The 18968-nt window shown below is 35.8% G+C and overlaps 4 protein-coding genes across 4 annotated transcripts; 1 reads left to right on the plus strand and 3 right to left on the minus strand.

Moving 5' to 3' along the window:
- Positions 1–981: 981 nt before the first annotated feature.
- Positions 982–2146, minus strand: LOC140829996 (uncharacterized). The gene is made up of 3 exons (XM_073193276.1): positions 1935–2146; positions 1374–1508; positions 982–1279 (listed from the first exon to the last, which is right to left on the minus strand). Exons 1-3 carry the CDS (start codon positions 1980–1982, stop codon positions 1199–1201), a joined length of 264 nt encoding a protein of 87 aa, XP_073049377.1. The 5' UTR covers positions 1983–2146; the 3' UTR covers positions 982–1198.
- A 1474-nt stretch (positions 2147–3620) lies between these two features.
- LOC140829471 (ammonium transporter 1 member 1-like) lies at positions 3621–5251 on the minus strand. The gene has a single exon (XM_073192733.1). It carries the CDS (start codon positions 5150–5152, stop codon positions 3665–3667), a length of 1488 nt encoding a protein of 495 aa, XP_073048834.1. The 5' UTR covers positions 5153–5251; the 3' UTR covers positions 3621–3664.
- Positions 5252–5860: 609 nt separating this feature from the next.
- On the minus strand, positions 5861–13616 carry LOC140829470 (DEAD-box ATP-dependent RNA helicase 13-like). The gene is made up of 15 exons (XM_073192732.1): positions 13381–13616; positions 12656–12964; positions 12089–12261; positions 11809–12003; positions 11535–11711; positions 10596–10975; positions 10137–10317; positions 9116–9238; positions 8925–9041; positions 8150–8254; positions 7612–7752; positions 7417–7482; positions 6554–6709; positions 6209–6290; positions 5861–6084 (listed from the first exon to the last, which is right to left on the minus strand). Exons 1-15 carry the CDS (start codon positions 13568–13570, stop codon positions 6032–6034), a joined length of 2448 nt encoding a protein of 815 aa, XP_073048833.1. The 5' UTR covers positions 13571–13616; the 3' UTR covers positions 5861–6031.
- A 2663-nt stretch (positions 13617–16279) lies between these two features.
- Positions 16280–18007, plus strand: LOC140830351 (cytochrome P450 83B1-like). Its single transcript, XM_073193622.1, has 2 exons — positions 16280–17227; positions 17379–18007. Exons 1-2 carry the CDS (start codon positions 16280–16282, stop codon positions 17991–17993), a joined length of 1563 nt encoding a protein of 520 aa, XP_073049723.1. The 3' UTR covers positions 17994–18007.
- Positions 18008–18968: the final 961 nt, after the last annotated feature.

The following is an 18968-nucleotide window of genomic DNA, read 5'->3' on the forward strand; positions in this document are numbered from 1 at the left end:
GACTCAAACAAACCTGAGTGTCTGTAGAAGCATAATCCAAGAAACAATTTTTTTCGAATTCAGATTTAATAAACGTCTGATGCCCCAACGCATTAGCTAGCATTGGCCTGGCCTCCATGGCACTTTCTGCTGTTGAGAAAAGTTCCCTCATCTCTTCAGCTTCTTTTCTGTCCAGTACCAATCCATTTGGCTGACTTGCTAACGATTCACTCTCCTTGTCATTCACTGGCATATTTTCTTTGACATCAAACTTTCCTGTAAAATCAGCTCTTTGGCTTAATTTTAAAACTGCAGCAATTATAACCATCAATGCCCCCAAAATGGAGTCTGTTTGCCGCAATAAATCTCGTGTCACCTTCTTGATATCTGGTAAAGTCATCAGACTTCAGAGCATTGTTACTGGAAACCAATCCAGTTTTTATTAAAACGTCAGGTTTTTTTCTATATAAACATTTCATTCATCTAGATAGTACGACATCATAAACTTGTATACGCAAAAGGTCAACAAAAACACAATTTACACAACCATTCATTCCTTCTTAGCTGAAAAATATGCCACGTTATTGGCATCTGTTAGGTTGGTCGTCACAAGCATCTCCAATACTAAGTAGAATCAGGGCTTCCGAAGCTATGAAGATCCATGGTTGATGCATGCGCGTTTCGGTTGGTAGCTGGCGGACAGCGTTTGATTTTATATTATTTTTCCCATATTGTATATCGATGACATTGTCCAGTCGTTAGAACCTAATGACTTTCGTGAGATTTGAAAATATAAAGTTATACATAAATATTCATTTCTTTATTTATAATAAATGATTATATTTAGTTATTTACCATGCAATCCACGTTTGGTTTGAGTTGCGTTTTCTTTTAGTTGTTACACTCGTGGTTCATGACACAAGACTGTTTTGATCATGAAAAGTTCTAGAAACAACAAATTGTTATATTCCACGGGCCATAAGACTTAACACATCAAAAAAATGTGAAAATGAAATTTGTATTACAATTTCTTTTCATTTATTTAAATAAAATTGATAGATTCTCGTGAAAAAAATCATCATTAAAAATTCAAAAAAAATTGTATCTCTGAGCATAGCGATGCTAAATATTTTATTACATCTCAAAAGGGATGCTGATAAAAAAATCCAAAAAACATGAGAATGAAATCGTAACGTTATTGGCACGAGATGAGTTGTTTTCACTTCTTGTCACCCATCCCGAGTGTGTTTTTCACACCATCAATGGCACCTTGAGCCATGTGAGCCATCTGTTCTCCAGTCTGAATTACAATACACAAAACAACATTATCTTATATTTGTATAAAAATCATATAATTATTTTTTTTTTAAATTGGTGTAACATGGATGGAGGACCTGTTGAAGGAAGGTAGCATTCTCCTCTTTGCTACGTTGGGCCTGTTGTTGGGTTTGACCAGCAGCTTCGCAGGCCTTATCATGGGCCTTGCTTGCCGTATTCTTAGCAGACTCCACCCACTCCTCTGTCTTCGCCTGTCCAATATAAAATATATGCACACCAGTAAAAAAAAAAAAAAAAAAGAAGAAGAAGCATATTTTTAGATGATATATGGTTCTTTTAATTAACAGTATAATATTCAACTGTGATTAGGTTATTATTCTCCAAATTTCTTATTTTTACTCTTCTCTATCTTAAATATTCGGTCTCATCGCTACTTTTAGGAATCGTCGACTTCGTTCCGATAAATTTGTACATCTATAATATTTTCATGGAAAAATCGTAAAGAGTCAAATATCTAGTATAATAAAATACTAATGGTGTATTTTATACTATGACGAAAAATGAAATTTTACATATCTAATATAATAAAATACTATGGTGTATTTTATGCTTTTTTTTTTTTACATAGGTATATTAAATATTGGTCATTTATGCATCTGTATTGAAATTGTTGTTACCTGAGTCTGGCCACGAGCTTGTCCTGCATTGAACTGACCACTCGACATCTTGAACCTTTACAAGGATTTAGAAAATCAAATATTTTTTTAGGATCGAAATCTTGGATGATTTTTGTTGTATATGATGTGATTAGTTTGTTTTAAAAGGTTTTTATAGAGTTAATCGACTCGTGCGAGAACGACAAGTGTCTATTTGAGGTTGTTAACCTTTATATTACATGACCCAGTAAATGTAAACCATGTCCAAGTTCTTGCGCAAAAAAGGGGTATCCATATGAATCACATGATCTGTGCTTTGTTTTCGCTATTTAGTTATTATTTTTTCTACTGTAAAAATGATATATAATTTCTCAAACAGCTATAAAATATATTACACAATCAAATTGACTCATTCTTCCCTTCGGATTGTATTTATATTTTTTTCTCTATATTTTCAAACAATAATTATCTTATTTCATGTTTTATAATCAACAATGACTTTTTTTTTTGGTACAAATTCCTTTATTTGAAAGAACTGTAAATAGTTTCGAAATTACATTTAGATATAAATAACATTAAACTAAAATAAAAAATAATAATCTAGGCGGTATATAATATATATTGATGTAATGATGATCAACAAACATAATAGAGGGAAATTAATTATACTTGTTTTATTTTGAGTTTTATTGACGTGATATCGAAAAATATTAATGATGTCCAAAAATACTGACGTGACGACGTCAGAAATTGCTGATGAATTCAGAATCATATCTAGGGTGTGATATAATATACCGTATAGAAAAATGCATATCATATATATCATAACAAAATTTACAGTGTTACAAATATTTATACCGGTATCATGCCGAAAATTTCGATAAATTTGGTACGATAACATCAATATATCGAAAATTCATTATTTTTTTGCTCCTAATCACATTAGTAGTTGAAATAAAATAGTCGAAAATCAAACTTTAATGAACCAAAATAAAAATTTGATAAGTTGATGGATTAATATAAAATTATACAAATTAGTGAACCGTAACCGGTAGAGCATGACTTTAGTATATTAGTTTCCTGTACTACGGTCAAGCCCCGTACCTTCAAAAGTTTCAACGCCTACCTGCAAATTGCAATTGATTGATGGGCTCATCAACTTTCTAAGAAAATTTGCTACCATGACGTGGGCATGCATAAGTGTGACATCAGGAAAAATTCAGAAGAAGAGGACTGAAATTAAACACAGAATTAACAAGTTTACAATGTGCTATAAATACCATCTCACAGTTTTAGTAACGTTACGTTTTTATTTTTACCGTCAAACTTATCTACTATGAATTCAGGATCTACTATATACATGCAATATGCAAGAACACACTAAACTTTTATAAAATAATATATAAAAATTTAAATTGACGAAAATTATTAAAAATCTAAAACTAATACATCCTTTGAGATATGTTTTATAAGAAGAAAATGAACTTGGTAAAATTTAATAAATGACGGACTTGGTTTTGTTGATTCAAGCGCCACGTGACTTCTAACTTTCGAAGAGGATTCGATGGGATCACATTTTCAAAGCAGTCTTTTTAATTCCAACGACCCAATAGTATGACCAAACTAGTCAGTCGAATAAAGTAGGAATTTTCAAGCAAAAAATAAATAAAAATGTAACATTTCAAATCTTGGGAAAACAATATCTAGCCTATACACCTGAGTTTAGGAGAATTGTTTTCTTTATTTTTTCGTTAAGATATAGTTGGCTCTATTCTCTTCATTTGCATCCCATGTTTATTATGCACATCATCATCCTCGTACACATAAGCTAATCCACCATGTCGGGTCAGATCCATACCCGCCAACTCATCCTCCTTCGAGATTCGAAGAAGCTTAAACTTATGTAGGATATAGAACAATGGGCCCATCGTTGCACTGACCCACCCGATTATCACCAATATCTGAGTGATATGGGCAAACAAAAGCTTCCAACCCCCACCCATGAACAACCCGTATGGCCGATCCGGTTTACCCGGGTACACCTCATTCACATATTTCTTGGTGGCAAACAAAGCCGTGAAGATAATCCCCCAAGCGCCGCAGCCTCCATGCAGCTGTGCCGCCTCCAATGGGTCGTCGTATTTCACCTTCTCAGCCAGCTTGTTACACCCAATCAACACCCACGCCGCCACGAAGCCGCATATCACCGCCGCCCAGGGATCCACCACAGAGCAACCAGCGGTAATTGCAGCGAATCCGCCCAGCAGCCCGTTGCATACATCTGTGACGTTCCAGTGACCGGAGAGAAGACGTTTGCCGAACAAGGTGGTTAGCGCGGCGGTGCAGCCGGCTAGAGTGGTGGTCACCGCCGTCCGCCCGACCGCAGACCACTGCCCGTAGTAGCTTCCACTCGTGTACGCGCTCAGGATCTTGGTGAACGAACCAGGGTTAAAGCCGTACCACCCGAACCATAACAAGAACGTACCCAGCACAACCAAAGTGGCGCTGTGCCCACGAAGAACCACGGCCCGACCCGTATGATCAAACCGTCCGATTCTAGGGCCTTCGATCAATGCTCCATATAGACCCGCAATGCCTCCAACCATATGAACGACGCCAGACCCGGCGAAATCAATCACTCCGGTTCCGAGAAATAGGTTTCCCGTGTTACCGGCACTGGCCCATCCGTCGGTAGACCAAAACCAGTGGGAGACAACGGGATAAACGAATCCAGTGAGGAATGAAGAGTAGATCAGATAAGCCACGAACTGGGTCCTCTCGGCTATGGATCCGCTGGTGATTCCAGCCGCGGCGATGGCGAAAGCCCATTGGTAGAGGAAGAAACTGTAATCGAATAGGGATGACGGCATCTCCTTCAAGCCGAAGAAATGGCGGCCGATGAATCCGTTAGAGGGCGCGCCGAAAGCAAAGGCAAATCCGAACACGTAATAGAAGATACCACCGGCGGCGGCGTCGAGGACGTTTGTGAGCATTATGTTCATGGTGTTCTTGGCTCGGACGGAACCGGCGCAGAGCATGGCGAATCCGAGCTGCATGGAGAAGACGAGATAGGCGGAGAAGAGGAGGTATGTGGAATCCACGGCGTAGGAGGTGTCGATAAATTTGTCTGAAACTGCTGAGAATTGGCCGCAGATGTATTCAGCTACGGCGGCGGCGCTGGTAACGTTGGCACCGAATAGCGGCGCCAGTTGATCGGCTGAGCAGCTCAGGGATGCCATGGTTGGGCGTGGCAGCTAGGAGAAGACAATGGGGCAGGAAACTAGAGAGAATATTTAGTGTAGAGATGAAGAGATGTTAGATCCAAATAATTATACCGGAGGAGGAAGAGACTCTCAAGGGCCCTTGAGGTTTGACTTTTTTTTTTTTTATTTTCTTCGTGGTTTAAAATTACCAGCCATAATTTCAATTATTATCAATCAAATCAAATCTTTGGTGATTTTATGTTAATATTTTTTTCCTTTTTTATAAAATAAAATAATAATTAGACTACAGAACGTTCAGGTGAAAATGGTCATTTCATAAAATGAAGGGCTTTAAATTTTGACTCCTTTTCATTTTGTCGGGGCGGGAAGCCCGGAAACGGACAGTTTGTTTAGTTTAGTTTAATTTAATAATAATTAGTGATACTGTAGAATTCCCTTGGTTGTTAGATTCTTATGGTGATTCTAGCACGTTCATATAAGATTCATACATACAAAAAAACAGAGCAACATAATTGAGTTACAGATACAATGTACCCAAATAATCGATCAATCAATCATCCAATGATGGAAGCCAAGGGTTGATTTTTCAAAATATAAATTTGAATCCAACACAAAATTGGATAGTAGGTGAAATTTAAGGTACCTGGTTTTCTCAATGGCCAGACTAAGATATACTCGATACAAAACAATATAAAAGCTTTCCTCTTTCAAAACAAACAAAAATCAAATCATCTCTTCTACTTTGTATTAACTATTAAACAGCCGTAAAAAATGATTCTCACATTAAAAAATTTAATTTACCTGGAGCATGGTTACATCATCGTATTATATCATCCGAACAAGAAAGACCAAACCAAAAACAGCAATGACACAAAATTGTTTGTTTTGGTTATGCTAACTTCCCTGCTTTAGCTTTCTCCTCTGCTTTCGTCTTTGCTCGTGCATACCTGGTTAGCACAGAAATGCCAAGGTTGAGCTCAAGGGAAAAACGATGATCATAGTAAAGGAATAAAAGAATGAAATGGACCATGCTGGTGGATACAAAATTGTAAGAAGAAAAGATGGAAATACGTTTTTTCATCTCTTTCCTCTTTTTTCTAAAGCTGTCCATACTCTTGTGCTTTTCTGCCATCTCTTTAAGTTCCAAGCTCGCCTGAGAATATCAATGTAGAGACCGGGATTTGAGTAGAAATATCAACATAATATAATTAAAAAAATTCACTTGATTTTTAGCTCTCATTGTAAGAATCGCCATCAGTGACTTACATACACAAGGAGCAACAATGAAATTTCAGATAAAATTATTTGCTCATGTATTAGAACTATGAGACACAAGTCCTTAAATTAGTATATCAGTTTCTTCAAACTCCAATGTGAATTCTACAGGATAGTACTATAGACATGAAAGTATAATACCTCTTTGCTTGCGCTCCTCAATGCCTGAAGTGGCTCCACACAATCCTGACCTATGACCACCAACTGCCTCTTATTCTGCACAATATTACTTGGACCACAAATTTTCTGTCTCGCTAATTCTTCAAATTGATGTTGAAGAAGTGGCGAGACACCAGCCTGGAAACCATTAACATCAGTTTGTGGAACATTGACAAGTTTCAAGAAAGTGAGCATTATCATGCTTTCTTCATCAAATGCTGCTAATCAATATAATCAAAAGTTCGATGATAAACCTGACATGAGGATGCGCATCTTAATTATAGGTGGTTGTATTACCATATAATTTCTTTTAAGGAAAGAAATTTGTTTTAAGAATTTTCTCCATAAGCATTGTTCGAGAATTGGCATCATCATAATTGCCGAAACTCACACTTGTTCAATTAAAACTTGGCACTGTCAATTAATCTCTCAAACAATTTACTCGCATCCAATACTTAAAAGACATTTCCAATGACATGTATACAACGTTGCAGAATGTTTGGACGAACAACATAAATATAGAAAAATTCATTTTTTTCCCACAAGTCAAATGGTGCCTATACCTCGTACTTTGTACAAGTCACTCTACTAAAGTCCATTTTTCCCTGTTCCCTTATTTTTGGTTGGATTATACAATGAACAAAAAGGAATTTGCTCTCAACAACGTCCATATAATGAATATCAACAAGAAAAACAAAAGAAGAAAAAAAAAATACATCACACAGACCATTTTTAAAATCAAGGGCTACCCTTCACGGTTTGTAAGTCAATCCAACTGTGATGAAATGTGTCCACATGTATTTATACCACAAAAATCAACTGTGTTTCAGAGTACATGTACTTACACCAGCCAAAAATCGCTTTGGAAATGTTTTAGGCTGCAATGGTCTCAAAAGCAGAGAGTTGAGCTCCTGCAGTTTAACATAAGAAATGGCTAGGTCACAAAATATAACACGGAATTCTGCTCTGTTTCACCTTTAAGATGTAACATGGGAAAAATTCCAATTGAACAAGGGATAACGTCTTTTTTAATCACATACTTGCTGCAACTTCTTAAGCTGATTTGATGTAACTTTCTTTTGTCTGTATTTCTTCATTCTTTCATCCTCGCTGTCATTATCCTCCAAAACCAGTTCAATTGATTCAGCATTTCGCTCCAACCAACTTTTCTCTGCCTTCTCCTGCAGGATAAAACTTTTGAACAATCAAGCAATCCATCATCCACATAAATGGTGACAGTTTAAAGCTGATCACACAGTTCTAGAGGGATGGTGACAGTGGTTATCTAACAATCTCAGAAAATTCCGGATGTTGGAATGGGTGGATAAGGGGGCAAATCCTGTACGTTTTTTAGACAGGACGCATGAAACTAAACTTAATATGGGTAGGAATAATCAAGTAGACGAACATTTGAATATATCAAGAAAGCAAACATTTACATGTAGATTGTGTAAATAATATCAAGGATAAGAAAAGCCACTGGCTTTGTTCAGAATCAAAAAATAAAAAAATGCCAACTATGTTGGCAACTCCAATGTTCAGTGACCCCTAGTTAAATACAAAGAAATTCCACATTACCTGGGAATCCTTCCGCACAATTTTGTCTATTTTCTGTGCAAGAGATGATCGCTTCATAATTTCTGGCACATATGACACTTCAACAGGAAAACGCTGGAAACTTTCCTGGACAACATCCATTCCAAATAAAGTTCCATGTAAATTAAACTCACAGATACTGCATTTTAAAACAACATTTGGCATAGTCCTATAATAAAAATCAACACAAAGGCCAACACAAGTCAGGTAAATAAATAAACAGAGACATACAACAATTAAAAATGTACGTCAGTACAAAGTACGCTGACGTGCAAAGTGCAAACTACCTAACATAGTCTGTCCACAACAAAATAGTACAAAGCCTATTACAAATTTCAAGATGCTGCTCTCGTAGATAAGCACAACAGAAGGAAGACAGTGCATGCATTGACAAAGTCACAAACAACAGCAACTAAGATAAAGTATCATAGATACTAATCCCGGTACCATGTTATTCAGCAAAAGCTCGGATAGCATGACCACATAGCAGTGAGAGCAGATATCTTATCAAAGGTTGGGGTCAGGCATCAACCCACAAAAGATAGATGGACTACTTCTACGTAAATGCAGAAGTCCAATCACAAGTTCATGTACAAACCCCCTTATTTAATTGGAAAACCAGGTTCTGAAGTCATAACACATGCACTGCCCATCTAAATTTTTAACTGCATTCTTTCATGTTTAATTTAAGTCGTAAGTAATACTCAGCTTACCTTACAGTTACTCTTATGCTTGATAACTATAAATAACCGATTACCTTTGAAAATGATTTGCACAGAGCTGCGAATTTTGATGCATCACTCGGTGAGATTAGAACAATGCTGCAACCATCAGTAAAAGCTCTAGCTGTTCTTCCACATCTATGGACGTATACCTATTAGAGAAATATGATTCTGCTCAATAATTGCATCGGTTTAAAGCAAAATCAAATATTTGTTGCAAATTTACTTCAGCTGAAAGTGGAAGCTGATAATGAATAACAGTTCGAACACCAGGAATATCAAGTCCTCGTGCCGCAGCATCAGTAGCAACAAGTATGCTATGTTCATTTGCACGGAAACGATCAACTGCCTGAATCAGGCACAATTCATGAAAAATCAAAAGGTAAGCGACAAAAGGAAAAATGGCAAATTCAATAAAAAAAAATTTGAAAATAAAAATATGGTTCTAACAAGATAGCTGAGACAACCAATAGAGGCAGAAAATAACATCAAATTTTTTTCACCTGTCCTCCTTTTTGGACGTGCTTAATGTCTTTATATATTAAATATCATTTCATAAAAAATGCAAATATTTTTTACTTTACAGAATCTTGTCAACCAGGCATTTTAAAGAGGTCTAAGGCATTCTTATTAACTGCTCTGAGTAGTGTAGACATGGATTAAATGCATTATTTGTATTCTGAAATTCAACATAACATATGGGTCTTCAACACCTAGCGAAGCCAACATAATTTGCTATTTTTTCTTCATTTTATAAGTTGTTTTTGTTTTCAATGGTACTATTACATGAAAGCGGCCCACTTAGCCAATAAGTAAATATAAGGCCATCATCTATCAGTGTCTCAAAATGTCTTGGTCTATCTAGTTTCAGGGAACTGAGTGATAGGGAGGGGGTGCATTATACAGTTAGCCGACCAACCAAACAATGTGGTTCAGTTCAGATTAAAGAAACAAATGGTTCCATAACAGCCAATGTTAATATAAAACACTTCCATTTCTTAAATTGACTGCTGACTTTGAAACAACTTCATATTACTCATGGAACACAGTGATTGACCTAAGAGTGGGAAAGTTTTTACAACCACCAAACTAGCAAAAGGAGATGGACAATGTTGACAATAAGGACGTGATATTATAGAATAACACAAAACCAGTAAGATTAAGAGAAAAATTCGTCTCACAAGTTCACAACTACCGGAAGATGAACAAAGACAGACAGAGATCAAGTAGTTGAACAACTAACCAACCTTTAATCGTGCTCTCTGCTGCATCTCTGAATGAAGGGTCCAAACATTGACGCCGAGGATGCGCAAGAGTGAAGAAATGCGACGTAATGCCGATATTGAAGTGCAGAAGACAATTGTGCGACCTAGTCCATGAATACTCAAAATGTAATACAAGTAGGCATCCTTTTCTTCTTCCCTGCATCTGTAACTCACAGATAAGCCATTTCCAGCAAGATGGGCAAAAACAGCCAAATACCAGGAATGGACCAAGAAACTCAAGCGCACAGGTACAAGAAGCCTGGTAAAAATAAGAAACTTGCATCCTAATAACAAATGGGATATTTACCCTGACATGGGAATTGCAATCTAACTACATGATTCCAACTAAGGAAAGCCATATATTAGATATTCAAAAAAAAAAAAAAACAGGCAGGACTAAGTTAGAAATACAATAAAATCCAACAAAGGAGGAAAACATACTCAACTACGGATTCCATGAGCTTATCTGCCAAAATGGAGGCATTTGTAAGATCTACTATTGCAGTGTTTGCCCTCATTCCTGCTCTCTCTGAAAGGGTTTCCATTGAATTAAGGTCTTCTTTTTTTGAATTCAAAGATCCACGTTTTAATTTCTTCCGAAAATCAGCAGATAGAGCAAGAGTTGCAGAAAACACAAAGGTTTGCCTTTTCTTTCTTTGGAGGCTCGAAAATGTCATGCAGCTCTGGGTATTCTGAGACTGATTCTCAGTCGATTCTCTGTTCGTGGGAAGCATATCAATAATGGATTGTAACTCGCGAAAATGGCCACTTTCTATCATGCGGTCAGCCTCATCTAAAACAAAAAATGACAAGGAGTGCAGCTGCAAAAAAAAAAAATGCGAGTCACTGCTATTCTTGTTAAGGAGGAATAGGAAATATGATTCTGACACAAGTGCAAAAAGTTTTTTATCACGGAAATATAAGAAGCTGCCCTTGTTGAATTATATGCCAACGTTTATAAATTCCTTCAGATTACAATGGCTTTCATAGTTTGGTTAACTTCCTTACCATGCTTTTGTAACTAAAAGTTTCAATTTATACAAACATGCCACAAAAGGTTTTACAAATGCAGATGTTAAAATAATATAGAAGTGGATATCACAGGCCAATAGTCTTATCACTTATGCATCAATTGTGGTCACAAAAGACAACAAATGAAATGACTAAGAAAGAACTCTTTCTCATTTCCAGACCAGAAAATGTTTCACTATATCACGGACAGATTATAAGAATACCATCTTTCAACTGTAAGCCAGACACAATCAAACAAATTGTGGACTGAAAATAAGCAATTATATTCAAGACAATGACGGTTGATCATAAGTCGTGACACAATCAAACAAACTCCTACACAGTGAACTAAAAAATCATCAATCTAACCTCCACAAGATGAATCTCTCCCCCGGACATAAGCTCCCACAGTCTCCCAGGAGTTCCAACAACAATTTCAGGCCTTGCTTTTAGAAGTCTTTCTTGCTTCTCTGTTGACATTCCACCAACAATAGGAACAACCCTATATATAGTTCCCTTTGCTACTTCCTTGAGATGATCAGTGACCTGGGGAATAGGACATCGTGTAAATTGCTGAACAACAGATTTATACAAGATTTTTCCAGAATTCATAAAGATAACCCAAACAAGCAATCACAAGTACCTGAAGAGCAAGCTCTCTCGTGGGGGTAACAATCAGAGCACGCATAACACTGCGTGGAGCAATTCTCTCATTGGCTTCTCCTTTTTCCTCCAAGAGCCTTTCCACTTTTTCTTGTTCTTCAAGTAGCCGCTGAAAAATTGGCAAACCAAAGGCAAGTGTCTTCCCGGAGCCTGTTTCTGCAGCCCCAATTACATCCTGTCAAGTGAACTGACCTCTGTTAATGATACAACACTTGTTGACACCTTCCAATGAAATGCCAAGATTCGATGAGATTTCGCACCTTGCCTTGATGGGCAGCAACAGGAATACAAGCTTTCTGTATTGGTGTAGGCTCCTTGAATTTGAGCTTGTATATTCCTTTCATTAATAAGGGATGAAGTCTCAATTCATTCCATGAGGAATATTCATCTCCATCAACTGAATCCTCTTCAAAACTATCCTTTCCATCACTAGCTGAGTTCAAATTTGCATGTTACGGATTGAAATCCATAAGATATCACAAAACCACAATTTCATCATAATATTACAAGAATTAAGGCTTCTGAATTTTTTTTAATAAAGGAGCAAATAAGGAAACTAAAATCCTTGAGATAAAAAAAAATGCAGTGCTTGTTAACCTCAAAGTACTTTAAAAGGTAGATGGTTCAGAAGACACGAACCCACGTTCAAAAAAAGTTTGAAATTGAAATACTTAGTAGATTTCATCAACCTAAGTCATCTTAGGATCAGATAGCACCAATAAACTGTTGGACCATCAACGTCGTATGCAATGGAATAAAAAACACACGACATCATAATTTCAGTAAATAAAAAGTACAGGCAATTGAGTACAGAAGTAAACACCAACCAGCAGTTTTTTTCACAGCTTCATCTTCTCTGTCATTCTTCTGATCCTCAATTTTCGTTTTCTTGACATTCTTCTTCTTTTTTCCCAGTTTTCCTTGTCTTTTACCATCCTCCTCTTTGACTCTATCATTTTTGCATTCAGTTTCACCAACAGTCTCGCCATCAAACATAGTATCATAATTTATTTCACTGTTTTTTCTTTGATTTCGTTTCCTTTTATCACTTACCCGTTTCTTCACATTTCCCATTTCGATCTTTGGAATTTCCAACCCAAAATCCGATTCATCAATCTCCTCAAGAGCAAGAAATCCTGCACTCATTATCAATAGTTATTAACATCCAGTTTACATCATTATAGCATGCTAATGGTTATCACTCCCTCGTTGCACAAAGATCTGAATTTTCAAAAGTTTGTTTTATTTTCACAAACTAATTCGAGGGCTTTCGTAATTTTCATCCTATGAAAACTGCACAAGATTTAATCTTTGGCGTATTTGAGAAAAATGAACCACCAAACACTGAAAATACCTCAAAAATCTAGAAAGATAAGAGGAAAAATCATATACATTAGTTTACATTTTCCAACCAGCACCCTCAAATAAAACGAATCAATACACCAGCGATACAATTTACTAAACCAAGGCTACAGTTTTCATAACACTGAACTTGAGACTAACGTACAAAAAATTATCAAATCTAAGAAAAAGGGTGAAATCAATGAAATACCTCCCTCAAGCTCGTTGGAACCGATGAAGAGAGAGAAAGGATCGTCACTGGCATAATTACACTCTGGAAGCGAGGAATTCCACGGAAGTGAGTTCAAACGTTCCAATTTGTGGTCCGAATCCATTAGGCGTCCTTTCTTCGGGTTCCGCTTGGCTTTCTTTTTGTCGGGAGATTCGGGCGCGGGCGCCATAGTAGAACTGCGAAAGCAGGTACAGGAGGACAGAGATTTAACGATGTGGTCGAGATTTCAATGAAGTATGACTTTTGGGTTATGTATTATGTTGGACTTTGAGGCAGGGCCCAATCTATTAGATAGTTTTAGCCCATAACTTTTAGGACCGAGTTCATAACCTTTTAGGGCCCAAGCGAAATTGGAATTATTTTTTGATTTGAAATTATATATATAGACAAACTGATGGCATACGATAATCTTGTGCAATAGTATGTCTATACGTAGATGTCATGCTTATAATGAGAAGTAATTGAGACATGGTCAAGAAAACAAAGAAAATTTTGATGGAATGTTTTGATTGAAAGATATTAGCATTGTTAATGTTATACCAATGATTAAAATCTCCAAGATCTCATAAACAATTGTCCTATCTCAATTTCAATATGTTGAGATTGTCTTGAGAAATTCTAATGCTTATGATTTTCTCTAGATAAGATGCATATGGACGTGAGCGTCTATTTAGGTAAAAAATAATCGAGAACCAACGCGTCAATTGGAATACTCCAGAATTATGGGAAGCTTTATGTACATCACTAATTATACTTGATCGTACATCACTTGTGCGATAAATAAGCTGAGTCTATTTACAAGAAATTCGGGTGATTATCATTAGAAGAGTTTGATAAGGGTTCTTAGATATTTAAGACACATCTTATAATATGACTTTTCAACTTTCTAGAAGATATTCTTTGTTGGACAAGTCCAGTGCCAGCAATAATAATGTATTGCGAAAGTCAGTTGGAATGCAAGGGCCCAAAATAGCATATACAATGGTAAATATCTACATATTCGTCGAAGACATAATACAGTAAGACAATTGATCTTATATAAAGTTATCTCTATTGATTATGTCAAATCAAAGGATAATTGGGCAGATCCTTTTACGACAACATTGAATACAAATCAAGTGCATACCTTGTGTAGGGAAATGAGTTTAAAACCTACAAAATAAAGTTTTCATAGTGCAAACTCTACCTTGTTGATTGAAGATCCCAATATTTTGGTTCAGTAGGAAACTAAATTATGAGAGCTTGAGTAAACACTCGCGGTCATTATCTTCTCATTCCTAAGACGATGAGGGTTATTGCTTACCAATGTAGTGAGGTTAAGTGTTGGACTTTTAACGATTACTTACCTTATAAAAAGAAGAGTATTTTAGTATACTCTTAAAAGGAGATCATTGATGTAAATGTGAGGACGAATCACCTCAACTAAACACTTATGAAACTAAGAAGTGTTTCATGGTCAAAAGAGACAAAACAGATAAAAAACAAATAAAAATGTGTGGAATTTATCGTGTCGTAGCTGTTGACTGGCTTTACACAAACTGCCAAAATGTTCAAGACATCAGATTCACTTCATGGCCTAGTAAATCTGATAGTATTCTATTAAAAAATGTTCATCATCAAAAGTCACCTCATATGATGCGATAACTTTTTGTGTAAACTCTTTTTTCGATATCACGTGTATTCGATAAAAAATGATACGATATATAATTGAACCAAATTTGAAAATTCTAAATCATCTTAGTGAAGTAATTTAACAAAAAGAGAGTTTTTAAAAATAAACAGGGTTTTTTTAACGTAAAAAAAGAAGAGTAAAAATGCAAAAAATTGACTACCATTTTAAATTTTCAGCAAAAAATTGATATAACTACTAAGATTTTAAATGAAAAACAAAAAATAATTTAAAAAAATAAAAAATTAGAAGCCTCACCAAGGGCATGCCGAAAATACGGTCCTTTGCATGCCGAGATACGTCTTTTGATACCCACGCCTTCTAGAGGAGGGCATGTAACTCTCTTCCACAAACATTAATTACCTTTTATTGGATTCAAGACTGTGATTAGAATTATAATTATATTATAAATAATACATGAGTAGGTCTCTTGTGAGACGGTCTCACGAATCTTTATCTGTGAGATGGGTCAACTCTACCAATATTCACAATAAAAAGTAATACTCTTAGCATAAAAAGTAATACTTTTTCATGGATGACCCAAATAAAAGATCTGTCTCACAAAATACGACCCGTGAGACCGTCTCACATAATTTTTTGTCATAATACATATACATTTCCGTTCACTAATAACTTAAAAAGTAAAAGTCGTATCTCTTAAAACAGAAAAAAATATCTATATCGTTTTTTTAATAAAATAATAATAATTTTTTTCTTGCTAGCTTAAATTTTTATTTAATTACATCAAATTGATTATCGAATCAATGGCATTTTAATGCTTAGAAAACATGATCAAAATAGTTATTTATCATTCTGGCTCTAAAATGGAGGGAAAAATAATATTTTTAACATAAAAACAATATACTTCACTCAAATATTATACAAGTATACATTTGAATTAAAAAATAATATATTTTTTACTCAACTCAGCATGTAATACATAATATATTTTTACTTTCAAAAGTAATAATTTGAACATAAAAAGTAATATTTTTCACGAATAAAGTAGAATGAAGTGGGAGATTAAACATCCTATTCAACAATATTTATGAAACAACGAAGACCAATAATGCGTATGCAAGTGTATTCTACGGAATGTTATCATAAACAAATAATCAAAACCCACGTACGCCAGTATAAATAAAGAGACGATGGTCTACTCAAATTCACCTTTACAAAACCTTAAAACAACTTAATGCTGCAGGTACCATGGATACCATCATGTTTTTTCTTCTCCTAGTACTATCTTTCTCCATAATTATCCTTTTCAATCACTTTAAACCAAAAAATTCCAAGAAAACTGCTCGTCTTCCACCAGGTCCTAGAGGGCTCCCGCTATTCGGGATCCTGCACGAATTCGATCCCATAAACCCCCACCTCTACCTCCACGAACTCGCTAAAAAGCATGGCCCTCTCATGTGGATGAAATTAGGCTCTCGACCCGCAATCGTGATTTCTTCTGCAAGAGTAGCCAAATTAGCCTTGAAAGACAATGACCTAGCATTCGCGGGAAGGCCAGCACTCATTGGCTTCCAGAAATATTCTTACAATGGCAAGGATATCACTTTCTCTGGTTATAACGAAACCTGGAGGGAGATGAGGAAACTGAGCCTGATTCACCTGTTTAGCGTTAAACAGGTTGTTTCATTTCTTCCTGTCCGAAAAGACGAAGTTTCTCGCATGATCGAAGAAATGACCAAGACATCGGATTTATCCGAGTTGATAAACTTGAGCCGGACCGCGTTCTTTCTAACTAACAGGATCATATGTCGAGCCGGTTTCGGGAAGAAGTACGATGAAATGGGAAAAAAGAGGTTCGATAAGGTCTTTCGAGAAACTCAAGTAACCGGAACAGCCTTCTATATCGGCGATTATTTCCCTTCATTGGCTTGGATTGATAAATTAACTGGGATGCATTCAAGACTCGAGAAGAACTTTAGGGAATTGGATAATTTTTATCAACAACTTATAGATGATCATCTTGATCCGAATCGGCCCGAGTCAATGAATGGGGACATTCTCGATCTGATGTTGAAGTTGAAACAAGACCAAACCGCTGCAGTTCCTGTTGACTGGGAAAATATCAAGGGAATTCTCATGGTATGTATGACTTTCAGATCTACCTTTATTTTTTCAATTTACTTCCCATTTGACCAATAATTATTTTATAGCATCTATGAGTTACCTCAGGATAACGATATTACTCATGCAGAGGCATATCTAGTAACGTAAAGTTGGTGCTGTAATTTTAGTTTGCTATAGTTACTTTAACTTTTTGAAAAATAACAAAATAATTTTGTTAATATAGAACGTATTCATCGCCGGAACCGATACAAGTGCATCGTTGATAGTCTGGGCCATGACGGCTCTGATCAAGAAACCCCAAGCAATGAAGAAAGTACAAGAAGAAGTGCGGAATAAGGTAGGAAACAAAGGTTCCGTAGATGAAGATGATGTCCAAAATCTCCCTTATCTAAAAGCAATTATCAAGGAAACACTAAGAATGTTTCCTCCAACTCCGCTCTCCGTTCCAAGAGAAATTACACAACATTGCACCATAGATGGGTACGATATCCCACCAAAAACCATGGTGTACCTGAACACTCATGCCATCGGTTTAGATCCCGAATATTGGGAAAACCCTACTGAATTTATGCCCGATCGATTCTTGAATAGCACTATCGACTACAAGGGGCATGATTACGGTCTGCTCCCATTTGGATCGGGCAGAAGAGGATGCCCCGGAATAAATCTCGGTGTCGCAACTATTGAGCTTGCACTTGCCAATCTTCTCTACTCTTTTGAGTGGGAGCTGCCCGATGGAGTGAAGGCAGAAGACATAGACATGGAAGTGTCTCCTGGAGTTACAATAAACAAGAAAAATGACCTTTGCCTTGTGGGCAAGCGCTACAAATATATATAATTATTACATGGATGACTGTAGTTTTCATTATATATATACTCCTGCATGTCGTCATAAAATACCACGAACCTTATAGCAAATCAGCAGAATAAGTACTTAGTTGAGACGTTGAGGCTGAAATAAATATGTATGAGTACTTAATTTTCTTCATCATCTCTTAATGCTGAGTTTTGTCAGCTATGCTTCCTATGTAATTCAAATACATACAACTGAGACTCGATCGAAAAGCACCCTTTAATTATTTTGTTAAAGTTAATTTATAGAATTAGACATTGAACATAAAGAATTACTCATTAATCACCAAATGTCGGGTTTTCCCCGGCCCCTGTCCGTTGTTTTTGTTTAGTCTTTTAATGATCTGCCGACCATCCTTCCTGTTCGGGTGGTGTTTTATCCATCCGAAAGTAAAATATAATAAAATTATATGAACCTAATTATACTTTATATAAAAATTTCATATATTTGAAAACCAAGATTTATTAAAAAAAAATTAATATATATGCATGCACATGCATCGTGTTCCAAGGTTAATTAGTGTATATTATCATTTTTTGTTTTCCTTAATTTTTTGAATTTGTAATCCTATTTTAAAGAAAAAAAATTGATAATTGTTTTTGAAACTATTTGTTGTTTGCTTATTATCACAAGATTTAATCGTTTCATACATTATTTATAAATTCGAAAATCATTAATTTAGATGAGTTGAGGGATTATTTAAAAATTTGTATAAATAATTTTAAAAATAAATTTTATTTTAAGAAATTATAAAACAATATTTTTTTTTTATAAAAAAGAAACAATTAGCGACGAAATATGAAAACAAAAGCGACGAGTTTGACAAAATAGTCGATGATTAGTGACGAATTATTCGTACATCGTCGCTAATTAACAATGTCGCTAAAGTCAGTACCGTCGTAAACATATTGCGACGATTTCTCAAAACTCGTCGCTAATTAGCGACGGTTTATTCCGTCG

Source organism: Primulina eburnea, chromosome 4, assembly GCF_022965805.1.
Source record: "Primulina eburnea isolate SZY01 chromosome 4, ASM2296580v1, whole genome shotgun sequence".
NCBI lineage: Eukaryota > Viridiplantae > Streptophyta > Magnoliopsida > Lamiales > Gesneriaceae > Primulina > Primulina eburnea.

What these genes read in the sequence shown, in the direction of transcription:
- LOC140829470 (XM_073192732.1), bottom strand. Translation starts at nt 13,570, where the DNA reads ATGGCGCCCGCGCCCGAATCTCCCGACAAAAAGAAAGCCAAGCGGAAC. An exon ending in CGAGAGAGCTTGCTCTTCAG is followed by an intron (nt 11,712 to 11,808) that starts GTACTTGTGATT and finishes CCTATTCCCCAG; the next exon opens with GTCACTGATCATCTCAAGGA. An exon ending in GAGAGATTCATCTTGTGGAG is followed by an intron (nt 10,976 to 11,534) that starts GTTAGATTGATG and finishes TTTTTTTTGCAG; the next exon opens with CTGCACTCCTTGTCATTTTT.
- LOC140829996 (XM_073193276.1), bottom strand. Translation starts at nt 1,982, where the DNA reads ATGTCGAGTGGTCAGTTCAATGCAGGACAAGCTCGTGGCCAGACTCAG. An exon ending in AAGCTCGTGGCCAGACTCAG is followed by an intron (nt 1,509 to 1,934) that starts GTAACAACAATT and finishes TATATTGGACAG; the next exon opens with GCGAAGACAGAGGAGTGGGT. An exon ending in ATGCTACCTTCCTTCAACAG is followed by an intron (nt 1,280 to 1,373) that starts GTCCTCCATCCA and finishes ATTGTAATTCAG; the next exon opens with ACTGGAGAACAGATGGCTCA.
- LOC140830351 (XM_073193622.1), top strand. Translation starts at nt 16,280, where the DNA reads ATGGATACCATCATGTTTTTTCTTCTCCTAGTACTATCTTTCTCCATA. An exon ending in TTTACTTCCCATTTGACCAA is followed by an intron (nt 17,228 to 17,378) that starts TAATTATTTTAT and finishes TTGTTAATATAG; the next exon opens with AACGTATTCATCGCCGGAAC.
- LOC140829471 (XM_073192733.1), bottom strand. Translation starts at nt 5,152, where the DNA reads ATGGCATCCCTGAGCTGCTCAGCCGATCAACTGGCGCCGCTATTCGGT.